Source organism: Tamandua tetradactyla, chromosome 24 (assembly GCF_023851605.1).
Source record: "Tamandua tetradactyla isolate mTamTet1 chromosome 24, mTamTet1.pri, whole genome shotgun sequence".
Lineage (NCBI taxonomy): Eukaryota > Metazoa > Chordata > Mammalia > Pilosa > Myrmecophagidae > Tamandua > Tamandua tetradactyla.
The window spans coordinates 24,386,011-24,405,428 of record NC_135350.1 but is presented as its reverse complement, the minus strand read 5'-3'; the positions used below and the strand labels follow the sequence as shown (position 1 = coordinate 24,405,428).

The window sequence follows — 19,418 nt, the reverse complement described above, 5'->3', positions numbered from 1 at the left end:
ACAAACATAGGTGGTAAAATTTCAAAAAAAAGACAAAGGAATGGTTAAAACAAAAGTCAGGAAAGTGGTGGAGAGGGACATGAGATCAAGGAGGAGCATGGAATTAGTTTCAAAGGTACTGATGATGTCCTATTTTTTAACCTAGAAGGCAGGTAAACATTCATTTTATTATTGCCATTTAACTATATATGCATGTGTATATAAGATAATGAAATTTAAAAATAAAAGATATACAAATTCTAATATTTTCTTCCTCTTCCTCTATATATTATCTTTCATTTGAAGTCCATAGCCTTATTTAATCTATAATATTAATATAGATTAAATCTCTTAAAATCTTTGCTGCTTTCCTATCCTTCAAGTAGGAGTAGAGATTATATTAGTTTCCTAGCTGCCAGAATGCAGTATACCAGAAATAGAATGGCTTTTATAAAGGGGAATTTAATAAGTTACAATTTTACAGTTATGAGCCTAAGAAATGTCAAAGGTATCCAGGGAAAGATACCTTAATTCCAGAAAAGCTGATGCATCTGGAACACCTCTGTCAGCTGGGAAGGCATGCTGGCGCCTTACTTCTGGGCTCCATTGCTTTCAGCCTCTGGCCCTGTGAGGATTCTTCACTTTACTTCTCCAGGGCTGGCTGTCATCTCTTGGCTTCCCTTGGCTCTCTCCAGGCTCTGGCTTGTTTAACATCTCATGACAATGTCTGCTGGGCTCCAAGCATTTCCAAACATTCAAGTCTCTTCTTCACTTGCCCACTCTGCTGTGTCGGCTCTGAAGGCTTCTGTTGTTTCTCTAGGCTCTGTCATTTCTATCTGCTCTCCAAAAGGTTTCCTCTTTTATAGAACTCCAATAAACTAATCACCCACCACACCAGGAATGGTTGGAGTCACATCTCTAGCTAATCAAAAGTTAATACCCACAATTGGGCGTGTCACATCTCCATGGAGTCAATGTAATCAAAAGATTCTAACCTACAGTACTGAATCAAGATTAAGATTCAATACTGCTCCCCCAAATAGTTGCTCTCCCCAGATTGGGTGAAGATTAAAACGTGATTTTTCTAGGGTACATAATCTTTTCAAACCGGCACAGAGGTAAACTATTTTTTGAGAATAAAAGATTTTTTCTGGTATTCAGTAGTAAAAATCAGTCACTGTAAGTAATTTCCAAGAGTGCTGTGAAAAAAAATACAGTACTTTTTAAACCTTACAAAGTGCTTTCACATGCATTATTTCATTTGAAAATTTCAGTAATTTTAAGGAATAAAGTATGGATCATTCTTCATACTTTCCAGATATGTAAACTGAGGCTCAGAAAGGTAAAATTACTTGATCTAGGTCACAAAACTAGGTGAGCAGTGAAATCAGGTCTCCGATCTAAGTACTGAATCTACATCCTATCCAGTATTATCAGGTTAGCTACTAAAATAGTTTACACAAGTATACCACTAAAATTTATTCTTTCTCCTACTAACTGGCCCATAATGGAACTAGAACTTCCCTAATCTAAAACTACATCTTTAGCTAAGAGCCTCTGCTGAATCCTCCTGCCCCTTATAAATCCTAGGGTGCTCTAGGGTTCCCCTTTCCTTATTCAATATGGAAGGTATAACTCTAACTTTTCAATATCTCCATATTTCACTTGAAAAATATCAGCAAAATCTTATCCATTTCTATCTACATCTATCTTTTAATTTTAAACTGAAGAACACCTCGGGGTCAAGCCAGAGCGAGACGACATCATTGAACACTAAAAACATTCAGCAGAAATCCCCCAAAAGATCACACCTTTTATGTATTAAAAATAATTCTGGCAGTGTTACTGGCAAATTTGTAAATATGCAGATATTTTAATTATATTTTATGCATACAAAAAAACTTCTTTCTACCATATCTTTTCTCTGGCTAATACATTCACGAGGTCACTAAAAACATAAAAATTCAGTTTTTATGACAATCTGTTGTAGATGGTACAGAAAAGCATTCCATTAGACAGTGATCTATTAGTTATTAATAAGAGAAGTATAGCATCTATTCTATAGTCAGTTCTGAGCTGTAATTTAGTCCATATTTAATGTACTCACAATGTTAACCTGAGGCCAGCATGGTCACAACTTTTAAACATGAAAAATATTGTGAGAATTCTGAAAAGGTAACAGCTGGAGCTTAAATTCCCTCATAAAATCAGATAGAGCAAAATTAAAACCTCATGGACAATATCTCCAAATAGAAGCGGGGATAAACCACCAATAGTTACAAGATCTGGTTGAGTATTGGCATTTGTGTGGGAAGAAGCAAAAGACAGCAGTGAGGCATTTGCCAGCCCAAGGAACATAGGAATCCCAAAATAACAAACAAGGATGTTACAAAGCGCAGCAGGCAAAACTGAAGAAAAAAATTATGCAAAAAAGGAATTGGTTTGCCCATTCCAACAGCAGTTGAGCGCAAGCATCCACAATAAAGTCTTAAGGAAGAGAACACTCTAGGCATGACAAATTCCTAAAGCTTCCTTCTAGAACATTGGCACATCAAGGAGAAACCACTGGGAACAGAATCCAAACTGAGGAGGACAGTGCAATAGGAAAAAAAGTAAAGAGAAGATCCAGATAAAAGTTGAAAGGAGAAAGGATAGAGGAGATCTCATATAGCAAGGTGACACAATTTCAACTATTAAACAGAAAACAAAAGAACCTCCAAGTTTTTAGAAAAGCTAACTGCACTATCTTCACATAAAATTGAGTTGAAGAAAATAAAAGATGTCAAATCTCATATAAAGTATCATAAGGAAAAAAACAGGAATAAAAGAAACCTCTGAAAATACTCATACCACAAACATTTGCTGACAAAACAGATGAACACTATAACCTTCTATTTCAAAAAAAGCCACTTTAAGAAAATGTTACATGAAAGAACAACATAAATCAGAATTAACAAAATCAGAAATTATTTACCCTGAATTTAGGTGATAAAACTTAAGAAAGAGTAAGAAAAGAAAAAAATCAGGTCAGAAATGAAGACCAATCTTGAAGAAATGATGAGGGGAAAAACATAATAGAAAATGTCTTAAGAGAAAGAAGATAAAAAGAAGGCAAACTCTAAAACATTAAAAAAAAAGACTAAAAAAAATTCAAAAGAAAGGGACAGATACAGTGAAGATGAAGATCCAACATAAGTATAACAGGAATTCAAATGAAAAAAATCAAAGCAAGGAATAGAGAAAATATAACAATAATAAGATAAAACCTTTCTGATAGGAAAAAAGATAAGAAACTACATATTAAAAGAGCAAAGAAATCATATACCTAAGGATACTGGCCAGAACAACCAAGACAGTCTAATAAAATTAATTGAGCAACTAGACTTCTAAAGGTAAAAAACTAGTTGAGGATAATGGGGCCATGTTCCTCACTGTCAGAGAATGAAATTACAAATATGGAAATGGAGAAGGCTAAAAAGGACCCCGTGGTGTTGGACTGATTTTCACATTGTGAAATATATATACATAACCATACATATTTCCTGATCTTGCATGCAGATATCAAAATTGACATAGATTAAATTAATATAGATGTGCATATACCCCCCACAAACACAAGTAACATATATATATATATATGTTACATGAAAGAACAACATAAATCAGAATTAGCAAAATCAAATTATTTATCCAAAATTTATGTGATAAAACTTAAGGAAAAAAAACATGTTATATAGCATTTAAATATATATATATTATGCATATATACATAAATACATAGATTTCTCAGCTCTATCCACTGAGAGGACCTAGAAGCAATGATACCTCTGCAGCAATGAGCATAGTTAGTGCCTATATGTTTCTCAACAGCAGTGTCTACTAAAAGGAATCAAAACTTCTTGAAGCTATAACTGACTCTAGGGCAGAAAAAAATTAAAAATGAGCCTGAAATTTTTTTGTGTACCAGAAAGTAAGGAAGCTCAAAGAATGATAAGGACATATCAAAAGGACATAAGCACTGGCTTGAAGTCAGTTTTCGGTGACTAAATTTGGCATGTCTACAACTTACTCATAATTAATTCAGAAAAAAAGATTTAAAAATTTTTAAAAGCGTATATATGTGTATACACAAAGAAATGAGTGGCAGGGAGGGAGAGTGGGGAGGATTAATGAAGCAAATGCAATAAAATTTTCATAAATGGGAAGCCTAAATGGTATCTACACGGTAAGTCTTATTACTATTCTTGTGACTTTCTGTAAACTTGAAATTATTTTAAAATTTAAAAAATTTTAAATGGGGGAAATGAGAGTATATGTATATGCAAAAAAATTAACGGCTTGCTATTATATTATAGGATAGTATTAGTAATATTACTCTAAAACTAGCATGTTGGGTGGTGCAGCACTGGCTCAATAGCAAGAATACTCACCTGCCGAGCCAGAGAACCAGGTTTGATTCCCGGGGCCTGCTCATGTCAACAAAAAAACTAGTATGTTGTGTGTAATATGGTACAAAACAAATTAGCAATTATGACATAACTCTATCATTCCCCATGTCCCTGAAAGCCAAAATTACTACTGTGGAAGAAAAGAGAAATAGATATGAGTAAAGTTTAAATAAAAACCTCGACATGTTTAATTTGAATTCCAAGTAACAGCATAAACTCATAAGTGGTTTTAGCTTTTAAAAATATTAAATATTTCTAGTTCTGTGAACAGAAAGGACCAGACACAAAGAACCACATAATATTATAGCATCCCTGTTGGCCAGATTGTAATTCTGAAACACAATTTTCCACACACATAAAATAATGTTTTTTTTAAGTTTTTGGACAAGTTTATTTAAATAAGAGTTTAAATACATTACATAAACATTAAAACTGAAGTGGGGGGAAGGAACCCCAATCCAGTTTTACTTCACATGGCATTGGGCAGCTATTACCCCGCCCTTCAGTGTGGACACCACCTCTCAGCATGAAAGAATAGGAACAGGCATTCCCCAAGGATCCCTATAGAGTGGAAGAGGGACTAAAGGAAATGGAGGAGGTATAACAGAGAAAATGGGATTTAACAAATGAGTATGGCCGAAATCACTGTATTAATACTCCTTCTAGCCTTTAGTGTTTTGGAGCAACTAGAAGGAAAAATTTGAGATGACAGAATGGTAGCCCAGGACTAACTCCATGATCTGTTCTGTAGCTGCTTGTTGAAGTATGCTTTGAAAATTATTTCCTTTTTTGTATATGTTATATTTGACAATTAAAAAAAAAACATTAAAAAAATACAAGCTCTACAGCTAGCTACATGCCCAATACATTAGTTTCAAATTTGTTCCCTTGTCAAAAGTTTAACTCTGACAGATGGTTGGCCTCATATTCTGGTAGCTCTCCATTTGGACAAACCTTAGCTAGTCTATTATGTCTAGTTAAAAACAAAAACAAAAACACAAAAACCTTGGTGGCAAGCCAGATGTCCTATCACCTCACTAGAGGAAAAGTAGCATCTCTAAACTCTTCCCACTTGGTCAGCTTTAAGACACCAAAGGATCTTTCTTTTGCTACCAAAAGGCTCTCTTTTCATGGTACTGCTGCTGTGGCTGCCTTACCCCACATTGTCTCAGATACATCAAGGGCCTGTCAGATGGGGATAACGTCTCAGGGCAGGGAACTCTGCAGATAAAGAGCCAAGGAGCTTCTGGACAAACACAACTGTAGGTGATCTTGGGCCTCTGGATGTAGCTGAAACATCGTTACTGCTTTGTTACTGCTTGAATTCTGCGTAAATCAGGAACTTCAAGACTACAGAGCATGGCTCTTTTCAGTCTATTGCATGAAGGAGTTACACTGGTCCAAGTTAAAAGTGGACTCCAAATGATTATATTATATAAGCTGTGAGGTTTTTATACTTGTGACAAAAGACAGAGGGGAACTTTCTACTTATTGCAAGGAAATCCTCACTGAAGCTTCGGTGAGCCACAAGCAGTTTAAAACCCATGCATGAAGCGTCAGCTGGTTGTCCTTTGCCAGTCCAATCTCTACAAGGAACTGGCATATGTTCTTGCTTGTTGCTCACCCTGTAGCTGAATCACTTCTTCATAGTCTAGATGCTCAATTATAGTACCAGTGCAGGCAAGTTTCTTCTTAAATGCTTTCATTAGTTTCTTTTTATACTAATCATCAAAGATCCCTTGGATAGTGGTAAAGGTCGTCCTGCCATTTCTCTGTTGAATTCTTACATGGATATTGTCCTCAGTCCCAGCAAGAAGCCAGTCATCACCCTTACCTGCATGAGCAAAGGAGTCTGTTTTAGTTTGTAAGTTGCTGGAATGCAATATATAAGAACTAGAATGACCTTTACAACGGGGAATTTAATAAGTTACAAGTTTACAGTTCTAAGCCTATAAAAATGTCCAAACTAGGGCATTCAGGTAAAGATACCTTGATTCAAGGAAGGCCAATGGGTCTGCAACACTTCTGTCAGCTGGGAAGTCATGTGGCTGGCATCTGCTAGTCCCTTGCTCCTGGGCTTCGCTGTTTTCAGCCTATTCATTTGTGGGTTTCTCACTTTGCTTTTCTGGGGCTGGCTTTCATCTCGGATTCCCTTGGCTCTCTGCAGGTTCTAGCTTGATTAACATCTCATGGTGACATCTGCTGGGCTCCAAGCATCTCCAAATATCTGTGTCTCTGTTCTCCAAGTGTCGCATGTGTCAGCTCTGCTCTAAAGTTTCTGTTGGCTCTGTCATTTCTGAAGCTTCTCCAAAATGTTTCCCCTTTTAAAGACTTTAATAAACAAATCAAGACCCATGTGGAGTGGGGGAGCCACATCTCCATCTAATCAAAAGGTCACACCCACAAATAGGTACATCACATCTCTGTGGAGATAATTTAATCAAAGGTTTCCAACCTACAGTGTTGAGTTAGGATTAAAAGAAATGGCTGCCCCACAAGACTGAATCAGGATTAAAACATAGCTTTTCTGCGATACACAATACTTTCAAACTAGTAAGGGGTTGAAAGAATGGAGTTTCTGGAGAGTAGAGATACAATACGATTCATTCTCGTTGCAAACGGCCCACATGCGGAAGGTAGCAGGGTTGGAAAGCATTAGAAAAAGAGGGGGTTCCAGTGGGAGGCTGCCGAGTCCTCAGCGGCAGCTCAGTGACTGAGGACAAAACCCATGGCTTTGTTGGAGATAGGTTGATTCTAGTTCTAGCATAGGAAATGTACAAGATGAGCCTGAACATTCTGTTATACCAAAGAGCAAGGTAGCTATAAAAGACCACTGGGATGGTGCACAAAGTACTCAGGAGATAACAGTCTTTATGACTGGCCAAAGAAAAATAATAATATAGTTATAAAAATTTAAAAATAATAATTAGTTGCTTTCAGAAAATGACTCCTTTTCTTCAAAAGAAACTCCTTTCCTTGAAAACTGATAAAAGCAATCAAGCATTTATATTTCCTTTCATATATGAACTATACCACTGCCTAACCATAAGATAGATGTTGCTTTACAGAAGTATTTCAGTGAATAAATGAAGAAATGATTTTTAAACATTGAGGAGCCAGATACAAAAGTAGTTATAAATGTTTAGTATTTACAGGTGGTCACAATGTCCCCATGGATACTAGCTGGAATTTATCTGTATGTTCCCCTCTTCTCTTAGCACAGATATTAATTTTTTTCTAATATTCTTCTGCACATCTTCTTCCACATTGCTAGCTAGATCTTGGGTATTGTTAAAGCAGGACCTTCAGCTGTGTTAGATTTTTAACTGCTGTTAGAATATAGAAAATTTTTCTCCTTAACAATTTCATGCACACATCTGCCTAACAACAGCTGAATGTGTACATATATATACTCACACCAAACACTCATTTTCTCCACAGAGTAAAAATCTGGACAAGTTGCATTACCTCCGAGTCTCAGTATCCAATTTGATCATCTACAAAATGGAATCAGCAAGGTTTTCTGTATTAACAATCACTGGAACAAATGTAGAAGAAAGCAGTATGGTCCAATTCAAGTACTGCCAGAATTTAGTACACATGGATTTTTCTGATTTATTAAATATCTTAGCTATCACATGGGATCTCATTTCTAATAACATGCAGTATTGAAAACATCAGTTGGACAGGATATAGTATCTATAAACCAGAGAACATTTACTTTGGGTTTTAAAATTATATAACCTTATTTTATGCATTCACCTTCCAAACACCCTGTTGTGATTGGAGTTTTAAGGTAATCTGGATTTAATTAAATATATTCCATACTAAGGAAAAGTGAAGAAAAACACAGTATTAAATATGTTTATGTAGATAATCCAAAAGTGAAAAACTGAGATCTGTTTTTATTGTATAAGTTTCTGCTGCATACTGTTATGTATAAAATCCATCATAAGCAGCATCTAAAATCAGAACAAATGATTTGAAAAACAAATGGACTTTCCCCTTCTCATCCAAACTAGAAATAGCTTTACTATTTGTGTAATTATATAAGTAACACATGCTCAGCTCATCAAAAAAAAAAAAAAAAAAAAAGAAGAAGAAGAAGAAAGAGAAACAAAGTAAAAATCACTTATAAATCCCAGATAATAGAAAAAATCACTAGTATCATTTTGGTATATTTAACTCTAGCTATTCTAGATAACTAGCTTTCCAACTTTTTGGATATTTTAAATAAAAATAGAATAATCCACATGTTCTGTAGCCTACCTTTATTCAATTTTTGACACATTATGGATACCACTTTATAGCAATAGAGATCTACATCGTTTTTAGAGGTACAGAGTATTCTACCATTTGAATGCAATGCCATTTATTTAATTAATTCCCTCTAATGGACATTTATACACTTTCTGAATTTTTGCTACAGTGACAACGCTTATACATAACATTTTTATCTAAACTTTCTGATTGTGAAAAAGCTTCACTTGTGAATGTATTAATATGAAAAGTCTAAAAACTATAAAATTAATTTTTCACTTAATTATTTACTAAGAAATCATCCTTTTAAAGGGAGCAAAATTATATTAAATAGGTTATCATCCCAGTTTAAGATGCCAGAGGTAAATGCAAAAAACTCTGTTAGGTACCACCCGAGAAAAAAAGGGTGATTAAGATTCAAATAGCTTTCATTTAAAAGTTCAAAGGAGTTTTTTTAATGTAAGAGAGGGACAGCTACATTTAAAGCAATACAAAGAATGAATAAGGCAAAGCAAGGGAACAAAATGTTACCAACTAAGCATGGTATGAACAGCTGAATCCAAACAGAAATTAATCCTAATTTATAAGCAATTATTTTGTGCTCAAATAAATACACTAAAAATTACAAAAAAGAGACAAATATTAACCCTAACAACTTCAAAGCACCATCCAATTTTTTTTACCATGTAATTATACATGGCATTCTTATAGTGCTTAAACTAATAAAATATCCTCATAATTATCTTACGAAGATAAGAAAACTAAGATTCAAACAAGGAAGGGGGATTGATGGAATTGCATGATTTTTATGTTCACCAGGGCACTTTCTGTACTCTCTACAACTGAAGCTCCATGAAGACAAGGCCATTGCCCGCTGAATCCCCAGCTTCTCGAATAGTACATAGCATGCAGTAGTGAGTACTCAGAAACTTATTTGTTGAGTAACTACATCCCCACTTTACAGGTAAAGAAACTGAGGCTCAGAAAAATTAAGTTAACTTCCTGAGTTATCTTAGAAAGGTCAAGGTCACACAATGATTAAATTAAAGTTCAAACCCAAATTCAGGATTCTTTCAACTATAATGTCTGAAATAGTTTGGCTAGTAGCTGAAACTTAGAAAAAATTTTATAAAACTTAAGTTGGATAAATAGAAATAACTATTCCAAATGTATAATTTTGTACTTGACACCAACATATAATTTAGAAACAGAAAAATAATGCAATTGTCTTAAATGAATACTTTGTATAATATTCCAGAATTATGACAGTTTAAGGAGCTTTATTTTACCATTTTAAATGAGATAAAAGGGTCAGACCTTTGAATTTTTTTACTAGATATAAATTTTAAAATAACATAGGGAAAGAAAGGAAGAAAAAAGCAGCTGGCTTGAGGATACATAACTAACTTTTTGTGGTCAGCTGAACCACGAAGGTCTTGTTAAGTAATCTAATATTGGATATAAGGGCAAGTCCAAAACAACAATTAAATATATCACTTGAATATATTGACTTTCTATGTATATACATTCCAAAATGCAGTAGGAAAAGGAGAAGGGGGATGTCATCTACACACATCTCTCTCACAGGAGGGGAAAAATTAAAAGAGGGCGATCTTCCTTACTAAGGTGCAGGCTGGTACTGCAAATTAGAAATGAGTTATCCATTCACTAAAGTAGATTTAGGATGGCCAATTTTTTGAAGCTGTAGGCCACTATTTGGTTCAAATTACTACATGTTCTTGAAAACAATAAAAGTGCTTTCTCTGAAAAAAGTAAAAAAAATCTATTCTTCAGATTGCCAGTCCCCCTAATTAGTCTGAAACAATAAAGTATTAAAATAGCAATGTTGTTCCACAAGAGGGTAGGGGTGGGTTTGCCAAATGATCCTGAAACCCCATTGCTCAGTATATACCTGAAGGAACTGAGTGTGGGGACATGAATGGACATTTGCACACTGGTGTTTCTGGCAACAGTGTTCCTGACCTACAATGAATGGAGGTAGCCTAAAGGATTCAGGAATGGAAGGGCGAACTATGGCATATACATACAATGGACTACTGAGCAGCTGCTAAAAGGAATGAAATTGTGAGGCATACAACTAGGTGAATGAACCTTAAGGACTGTATGTTGAATGAAATGTCAGGTACAAAAAGACAAATATTATTGTGCCTCAATCATATGTACTAACTGTAATATAAAAATTCAGTGAACTAAAGTCGAGAGCATGGGTTTTCAGGTTGAGGGTTATTGTAAAGGGTCCTAGATTATAAGTTCTTAACAGCAGTCATATATATTCAGGAGGTGTAAATGTTAATTCTCAATTTTAAGATACTAAGCTGTTTGTATATAATAACATGGTCTTTCAAAAAAGTTTTGGGTATTTATGTGACACCTGAGACTCAGAGTTAGAGCTCTGAAGATATGAAAGTCAGCAGTACCCCATACAGGAATTGTTTAAAAAGCTGAAAAATTGATCAGACATCGAGTTGAAATACAAATGAAGCTGATCTGGATAGGAATAAGGTATACTGGAATACAGGGTAAAGGATGATATCATCCACATTTTAAAACTTTAACTTCTGTGTGAGACTAAAGGGAGATTTATTGGGTGCAAATTTATATTTCGGCTAGTGCATTTCCTAATTTAACTTGTAGTTGAACACCATAAGTACATGGAATCTTGAATAAGGTGTGAGATTTTGTTGGTTTGTCCAGGTTAGTGTGATGCCCTGATAAATCCTAGAGTGATTTGGGCAGTTAATAAAGAAGTATTTGCAAAGTCCCTTTGGGGGAAGGGGTAGAAATACTCAACGTTTCCATTTGAAGAATTTCTGATATTCTCACAAGCAGTGGGGACAACCAAATCATAGGCCAAGCACTCGATCTTTGGTTCTCCCCTATGAAACTTATTCCCACAAAGGATAGGCTAAGCCTACTTAAAATTAGGTCTAAGAGTCACCCGCAGAGAATCTCTTTTGTGGTTCAAATGTGGCTTCTCTCTCTAAGCCAACTCAGCAGGTGAACTCATAGTCCTTCCTTCTGCATGGGACATGACACCCTGGGGTGTAAATCTCCCAGGCAACATGGGACAGAAGTCCTGGGATGAGCTGGGACCAGGCACCAAGGGACTGAGAAAGCCTTCTTGACCAAAAAGGGGAAGAGAGAAATGAGACAAAGTAAAGTTTCAGTGGCTGAGAGACTTCAAACAGAGTCAAGAGGTTATCTTGGAAGTTATTCTCATGCATTATATAGATATCCCTTTTTTAGTTTATGGTATATTGGAGTGGCTAGAGGGAAACACCTGAAACTGCTGAGCTGTGTTCCAGTAGCCTAGATTCTTGAAGAAGATTGTATAAAGATACAACTTTTACAATGTGACTGTGTGATTGTGAAAACCTTGTGTTTGATCTTCCTTATACCTAGAGTAAGGACAAATGAGCAAAAAATATGGACAGATAAATAAATAAGTAATAGGTGGGACAAAGGGTAAAATAAATTGGGTAGATGGAAAAACTAGTGGTCAGTGAGAGTGAAGAGTAAAGTGTATGGTATGTATGAGTTTTTTCCTTTTATTTCTTTTTCTGGAGTGATGCAAATGTTCTAAAAAAATGTTCATGGTGATGAATACACAACTATGTGATGATACTGTGAGCCACTGATTGTCACCACGTATAAAATGTATGTGTGTGAAGATTTCTCAATTAAAAAAAAGCAATGTAGAACATCAAAACAATGAGATTATGTCCAGCACATATCAATAATTCAATAAATTTATTGTTTAAGAAATGAAAATGACATTTACTTTTTGCCTATTGACACCATTTTTCCAGAATGTTTCTATTTTGTATGTCATAGCTTTTCATATATATAGCAATACTTTTAAAGCTAAATTAAACTCAAATACTTGAACACTTCATTCAGAAGTCCACTTCAATAAATAAACTGTAAAACAATATTCTCAACTAAAAACATAGAAAGCAACAATGTTCTAAATCCATTTGAGATCAATTTTCCTGAAGGAAAATTCTTCCCAATATTTTAAGCTATTTTATCAATCTTTCCTTTAAATTGGCAAGAATAAAATTATAAGCATAAATATCCTAGAATTGAGCTCTTTTAGCCTCACATTTTTCCATTCACTACAAAAGAATAATGGAAATCAAAACACACTGTTTACTTTAGCCTATGTTAGTATGAAAACACATCCAGAAGAACATTCAGTTAACTTTCTGAGTTATAAAGATTTGGTGGTAGTCTAATTAGGTGAAATTCAGGAATAAAACTTTTAAATCTCAGTGTAACCAATAACTTCAATTTCCGTCAACACCAAACCTTTTATCATATCTTACACAAACGTTCTAGATATTTCCCTCCCTGAATTCTTAAATTATTTCAATAAATCTTCTGAGCACTTTCTATGTAACATAGACTTTATTAAGTATTGCACATACCTTATTTCAGCTAATGTTCACATCAATCCTGTGAGGACATCTTCATTTTACATATAACTCAACAAGGCTTAGAGAAGCTAAGTGACTTGTCCTTGATTACAGAGCTGTTAAGAGGTAAAGACTATCTGAACTGTTTTCATCACGTAACACAAATGTACCTTTCCTATCTCTTTATTTGGTAATCACATACTGCCTCACAATACATTTGTGCTACTGATTTTTGCTCATAATTTTTTCTTCTGTTTATGTTTTTAAGACCAATAATTGTGCTTTGATATGTTTTAGTGTCCATTAGCAGGTTGGTTCAAGTTGCTTTTATGACAGAATAATGGCAAATTGTGTAAGTTTTGACAGGCTTTAAAATTTTTCAGAGACTCACACATGTAAAATGGAGATGACACCAAAACTGAGTGCTTACTGTTAAATGGCTTACCTGTATTAACCATTTCAATCCTTACAAAAGCAGTATGAGATCAATACACTGTTGTTTCCACTCAAGAGATGAAAAAGCCAAAGGCTAGAGAGGTTCCCTAACTTTCCCAAGAACAGAAGGTTACAAACTACTAAGTAAGGAACCAGGCTTCAAAATCAAGGTATTCTATCGGTAATGCCAAAAAGTTTATTGTCAAAACTGTTTCTCTAAGACTAGATAATGGTTAATTGAAACCATATATTCATACAGCGGAGGAATTAAAAACTTATTCATGCCTTTTTTTTCCTTCTCTTCCCTTTCCTGTCCTCCCTGGTAGAGTGATCAAAGGCAATTTACGGGAGAGACAGAAAAGCAGAAAGCGTAAGTGCTTCAATAACATCGGAAATAAAGTTAAAAAGGGAGCCCTACATTCTTATTCAGATATCAATAATTTTCTTCTTAACTTGAAAATACTTTAAACCTCAAGTAAAATAGCATCTATTGGCAAGATAATAGAGTGTAGTGTTTCTGGACCTTTTGGAGTCTGACAGCTCAAGTACTATTCTGACTTTGCCATACTGTGAGACCTTGGATAAGACATTTTCATTCATTCGTTCATTCAATCCTTGAAAAGTCTGCCTCCACATCGCCAAACGAAGCCTGTACCTCTACATAGGTTTATTCTGAGGAGTAAATGAAATAATTCACCTGAAATGCCTGACAATACTTGGCACTTTGTAGTGCTCAATAAATGTTGGCTATTATTATTACCTTTAAGCCTAGCAAGGAGGAAAATGAACACTGTGACTTCAACTGAAGGAAGTATTGTGTTCCTAAGAGTTTTGTCTAATTTTTTGACAATTATGGTGTTATCAACTCAGATACTATTTAGCAAATCATTACTGACTCTTGATCATTCCTGCCAAATGTATGCTCCTCTCTACGCTCTTTCCCAGGGAAAAATAATGTCATCCAAGGTATTTGGAAATGTTCGCTTTGGGAATAGCTTTCGACTCCAGAGATGGTGGAACCTGAGATCTATAAATTAGCCACTAGAGTTCCCTGTTTCTCTCACTTCATTTGGGGCCTAGGCCTTATTTGGGGGTGAGTTGGGGAGGGAAGGGGCCCCACAACTAAACACTTAGATTCAAAGCATCCCCCTCCGGTAAGAGAGCATCCGACAAATTTCCTCCCAGAGGATGAGCGCGAGTACATTTACGAAAACCGACCCGAGAGCCAGCAACTCTCGCCTGTCAGCTCGGAGCCTGCGACCCGCAGGCAGGCTGGTGCAGAGAGGGACTCCGTTTACCCACCCCGAGCCCGGCCCAGGGAGGCCGGGCTGGGGCTGGACCTGGGGCGGGGGGTGTGTCGGGACACTCCTCCCCAGTGCCCCGCGGCAGGACAGAGCAGGCCGGGGTCTCGCCGGCTCCCTGAGGGGCAATGGCGGGGGCAGCGGACGGGCTACTCGGTGGTCTAGGGATGGGCAGGGAGGGGAGGGACGCTGAGGTCCTCACCGCGGGCCGAGGGCAGTGGGTAGAGCTTCTCGGCCTTCTGCAGGAAGCGCTGGGCCTTCTCGCGGTTGCCGGCGTTCAAGGCCTCCCTGGCGATCTCGACACATTTCTCCGCCTCATCCCGATTCCCCTCCATGGCTTGTGCCTCCTTCCGTTTCCTCTGGCAGCGCAGCTACCAGGGGCGGAAGCCGCCGGGGCGGGGGCGTGCGGAGAACTGGGAGGAGCGCAGAGGACCGAGGCTGCGGCCCGGGCTGAGGGCGGGCTTCGCAGCTCCGCCTCCTCACGGTGGTCTTCCCGCCCCCTGCGGGCAGCTACGGCCAAGACCGCATCCCTCCTGGCCCGGGACTCGGCGACCGGTGCGCGGCACCTACAGGTTCCCAACCCCAGGAAGCGGGAGGGCGGGCGATACTAGCTAAGCTACCCGGATGGAGGGCGCGTTCCGCGGATCCCGGACCCCTGACCTCCGGCCGCGACTTCCGCAGACCCAAACCAGGCTTTCGGGAGGTCAGGGTGATGTGATGGGACTGAGGGGATTCTCATTTTCAGTATAACTCCCTGGGCACGACGAAGGCTCTCCCTCTGGGCCACCTTAGCGGTGGAGCATCCAGTCAGGTGCAGACGCAGCCAGTCCCCGCGAAACACTAACCGCACTGTTCATAAATGTTAGTGCGTCGTGTGACTCCCAACCCGGGGCTCGCTTTACAGCCTGTTTATTTTACCTACACCTTTCAGACCCAGACACTATTAGATTGTCGGACCAATTAGACAAGAAACATTGTTTTCTTTGTACTTTTCTCATGAAAAGCACTGTCCTGTTCTCGTGACCAAAACAAAGCAGGAACCAGCCCTTTCACAAACGCCTCACCATCACAAGAGACTTCTTGGTTTTCTCCCCTTTTTCATTTTTATTACTATCATAAAATGTCATACTGATGACATCAAATGTCATATCGATCTCTTGGGGGATTGCCATTGTTTTATAATGTCTATATCCAAATTTTACATTTTCTGAGTAACTTGCCAGAAGCCACGTGTCAAAATGACCCACTTAATCCAGTCACTAACGATCCATTTTCTATGTTGATTTAACTTAGCCATGCTGAATGAACCATAGCCCACTTTCAAAGAAATTCTAGTTTTCTTGTATAAAAAGGGGTAACGTATCTCCTCAAATGTTATTATAGACCTTATTAAAAAGTGTCTAGCACTCAAAAAGGACACTGTTATTATCTTTGAAGTCTAAACGTCAAGTTAATTCTGTGGAAACTGCTGTATTCAAGATTTCCCTACTTCCCTCCCCAGCCCACCAAAGTAAATAGTGCACTGGTGTAATAGTGTCACATAGACCACTCGATGTACAGATGGCCAAACCTTAATCTAAAAATCACAGTATCATATCCTACTGCAGGAACTCCTGCCAGTTTAAAAACCTTACAAAGCTGATTACATAACCTTAAAACAATTTTAGTTGAACCATCTGCTTTGAACTACAGAATTAATGTAATTTGAAGGGAAGAAAATGTGCTTAGTTATGTCGTTGGATGAGTTGCCTATTCAAAATATAAGTTCCCATTACAATCAAGCAAATTTAAAACACAATTAGGTTGGGATATGACCTTTATTGAGCTTATCCACCAGAGTGGAAATAATGTCTGTACAAAACCAAATGTTTGTTACTATAACTTCTGCATCACAATTAAAATCCAAACAGTTTTTTAAAAACAGTCAACTCAATCAAAACCCACTACTTCAGAATCAATAGCTTCTTTGAAGCCACAGTAACACTTAAATATGGTTAAGACTCAAATGCAGAAATTTGGTTGGTTGGAAAGCGAATTAAACTTCCAACTTGCTCAAATAGAATTACAAAAAGGCAAAATTGTGTTTTTCACAGAGATACAGTCCACTGGAATCACCAACACTGGACAGCTGTTAGAGTATTTAGAGTCCTGAGATAATAAGGAATCCAGGCATCCTTTAGACAGTCTTCTGTTGTCCTTTCTTCCCAATCAGAGATTTGTGGATATGTGGAATGACACCTAGGAGAGTGACAGGGATTAATTTTACTTTAATCTACATATTTTAAAAAGTCACACAGTACTTAAAATGAAGGCACTGTACAGTTCAACTTAAAATGTCTTTAAAACGTGACACTCAAATAAAAATGCATTTTAAGTTACATATCATAAATCAAATTTCACGATATACGACCACACTGCATCAATAAAAATGTGTCCTCTTAAACTAGAAGAGAATTTTTTTTCTCTAAAGCATTTTAAAGTTTTAGTTACATACCACCCCCAGCAATTGTAGCCTTGATCAGAGAGTCCAATTCTTCATCTCCACGAATAGCAAGTTGCAAATGACGAGGGGTAATACGCTTTACCTTTAAATCTTTCGATGCGTTTCCTGCCAGTTCAAGTACCTAGAAGGCAGAATCTAATCAATCTCCTTCGGCCAAGACCCAGAAAGCAAAATTAAACCTTCGTGAATGTAGATCTACCCATTGTCATCGTTCCCCGACTACCTGAATGGCAAGATAAAACAAAAACTACAGAGGGGGCAACCAATTATTTCCAAGAGCTGCAAACTCAAGCCCAACAGGATCCCTTATTGAACACCAGCTCCCTCTAGCGTTCTGAGAGGCTTCTCGCTGGGTTTACGGCCTGGGAGTTTTCTTGCATCACTTTCCTCCTTTCCTTTCCTCCCCCCCTAACCAAAACCTTTCCCAGATTACAGGTATACACCCATTTACCTCTGCGGTGAGGTACTCCAGGATGGCTGCGCTGTATACAGCGGCAGTCGCGCCCACACGCCCATGGCTGGTCGTCCTAGATTTCAGATGTCGATGAATACGGCCCACCGGAAACTTAATCGTAAGCACACACAAACATAAATGCACAAAGATGTAAGTGTCAAAGACGGAAAAATTATACAAGCACCAAAGCAATGATTACGGGCTACGCTGGTGCAGCAACACGCCCCAGGATCGACACGCGTGATCGGCTCCCCCCCCCCCATATTTATCATATCGGCAACCCAAGTCGCGACACCACATCTCTCCTGAACAGACAAAACACCACAGAGCGGTGACAAACGAGAAACGAGGTGCAAGGAAAAAGGTCACGATTCTAACACTGCACGAACATCCACTGACCTGCAAGCCGGCTCTCTGCGAGCGGGAAACCGCCTTTGTCTTGGCCTTTCCGGAGTCCTTCCCAGCCTTACCGCCAGCCTGCGGCGCGCACACGCCCGAAAGCGGAGGAGGAACGCAGAATATAGGATTACCAGGGCGACGCGCCCCTCCCCCACGGCAACGCAACCCGGGCGCGAGCGCGGCCCCGCTGGGGTCTCCGGCCCGCCGCGCCGCGGGGGCGACCCCGCCCGCCGGCCCCCCGCCGCGCGCTCTTCGCGGCCGCGCGCCTCCGCCCGCCCGCCCCCAGTGGCCCTGCGCGCGCGACCTAACCGTCGCCGCCCGCCACGAGATCCGAGGCTGCTCCGCTTGCTGCCGACAAAACACCTCCCCCAGATCTTCTAAATCCTGTCTCCGCGCGTTCCCAACAGCCGCCACTTCACCCCATCCCCGTGTATAACGGATCTTACTCCCACTGGCAAAAACCCGCGGAGTCGTCAAGCTCTTCTGCTAAGTTTACCATTTCGAATTCTGCTGTAGCTCAAACAAACAAGGCAGAGAAAGGGCTAGTCAAACCCCCAGCGAAGCCCAGCCGCCTACTCCTTCGTCGCACCGCGATTCAAACTGCGCTGTCTCCCGCCTTCCCCGCTCCCTTTATACTGCAGAATGTTCCCTCATCCGGGAACTCGGATTGCTCATCGCACCAATGGCTGCCACCCGCCCTCGGGACGCGTCCTTGAGGTCTCAGCCAATGATAAGGCCAAGAAAAGGACGGAGGGGCGGGTGCTTCGCAACTCGAGCCGCGATTGGGGCGTGTGAAGCGAGAGGTGGGGGAGGGCGGAGGGACGGCAACTGGGGAGAAGAAGGACACAGCGGCGGGAGGGAAGAAACAGAGCGAGCTACGCTGCAGGAGCTCAGGGACCAGCGGGTCGCGGTCACGTGTCGGGAGGAGGGGCTGAGGGATTCAGGGGAGAGGCAGGCAGTACCACCCCCTTCGTAAACCCCCAGCAGAGCTCTGGAGACCACGTGAAAGCTCCTCCAGGCCTTGTGTACTCTATTGCTCCGGACGGTGCACGCCAGCATAGCGCAGCTTTCTTTCGGGAACCCGGGCGCCCTCTTCTTCGCCCCCTTCGCATCCCAGGCTGCTACTCCTGTCAGACAGGTAGCGTAAACGCATCCTGTAGAAGAAGTCCCGTGGTCTGTCCCGCTCCGCGAGGCATAAAC

The 19,418-nt window shown here is 39.2% G+C and overlaps 3 protein-coding genes across 9 annotated transcripts in view; 1 reads left to right on the top strand and 2 right to left on the bottom strand.

Moving 5' to 3' along the window:
• The window catches only part of DNAJB14 (DnaJ heat shock protein family (Hsp40) member B14), a 75,003-nt gene extending 58,965 nt beyond the window's left edge, over positions 1-16,038 (bottom strand). For 2 of the 7 annotated variants that reach the window (XM_077142697.1, XM_077142704.1), the window contains exon 1: positions 15,065-15,461. In XM_077142697.1, coding sequence (XP_076998812.1) covers positions 15,065-15,197 — 133 coding nt within the window. In that variant the 5' untranslated portion in view covers positions 15,198-15,461. Of the gene's footprint in view, positions 1-6,051; positions 6,262-7,844; positions 7,925-13,138; positions 14,796-15,064 lie in introns of those variants that run through there. The other 5 variants (XM_077142698.1, XM_077142699.1, XM_077142701.1 and 2 more) reach the window with 5 other exon arrangements.
• A 622-nt stretch (positions 16,039-16,660) lies between these two features.
• H2AZ1 (H2A.Z variant histone 1) lies at positions 16,661-18,899 on the bottom strand. Its single transcript, XM_077142708.1, has 5 exons — positions 18,715-18,899; positions 18,219-18,296; positions 17,817-17,930; positions 17,357-17,486; positions 16,661-17,100 (listed from the first exon to the last, which is right to left on the bottom strand). Exons 1-5 carry the CDS (start codon positions 18,715-18,717, stop codon positions 17,039-17,041), a joined length of 387 nt encoding a protein of 128 aa, XP_076998823.1. The 5' UTR covers positions 18,718-18,899; the 3' UTR covers positions 16,661-17,038.
• The window catches only part of LOC143668109 (uncharacterized), a 115,527-nt gene continuing 114,619 nt past the window's right edge, over positions 18,511-19,418 (top strand). The window contains exon 1 of the mRNA XM_077142706.1: positions 18,511-19,356. The gene's annotated coding sequence lies outside the window, so the exon portion shown is untranslated. The remainder of the gene's footprint in view (positions 19,357-19,418) is intronic.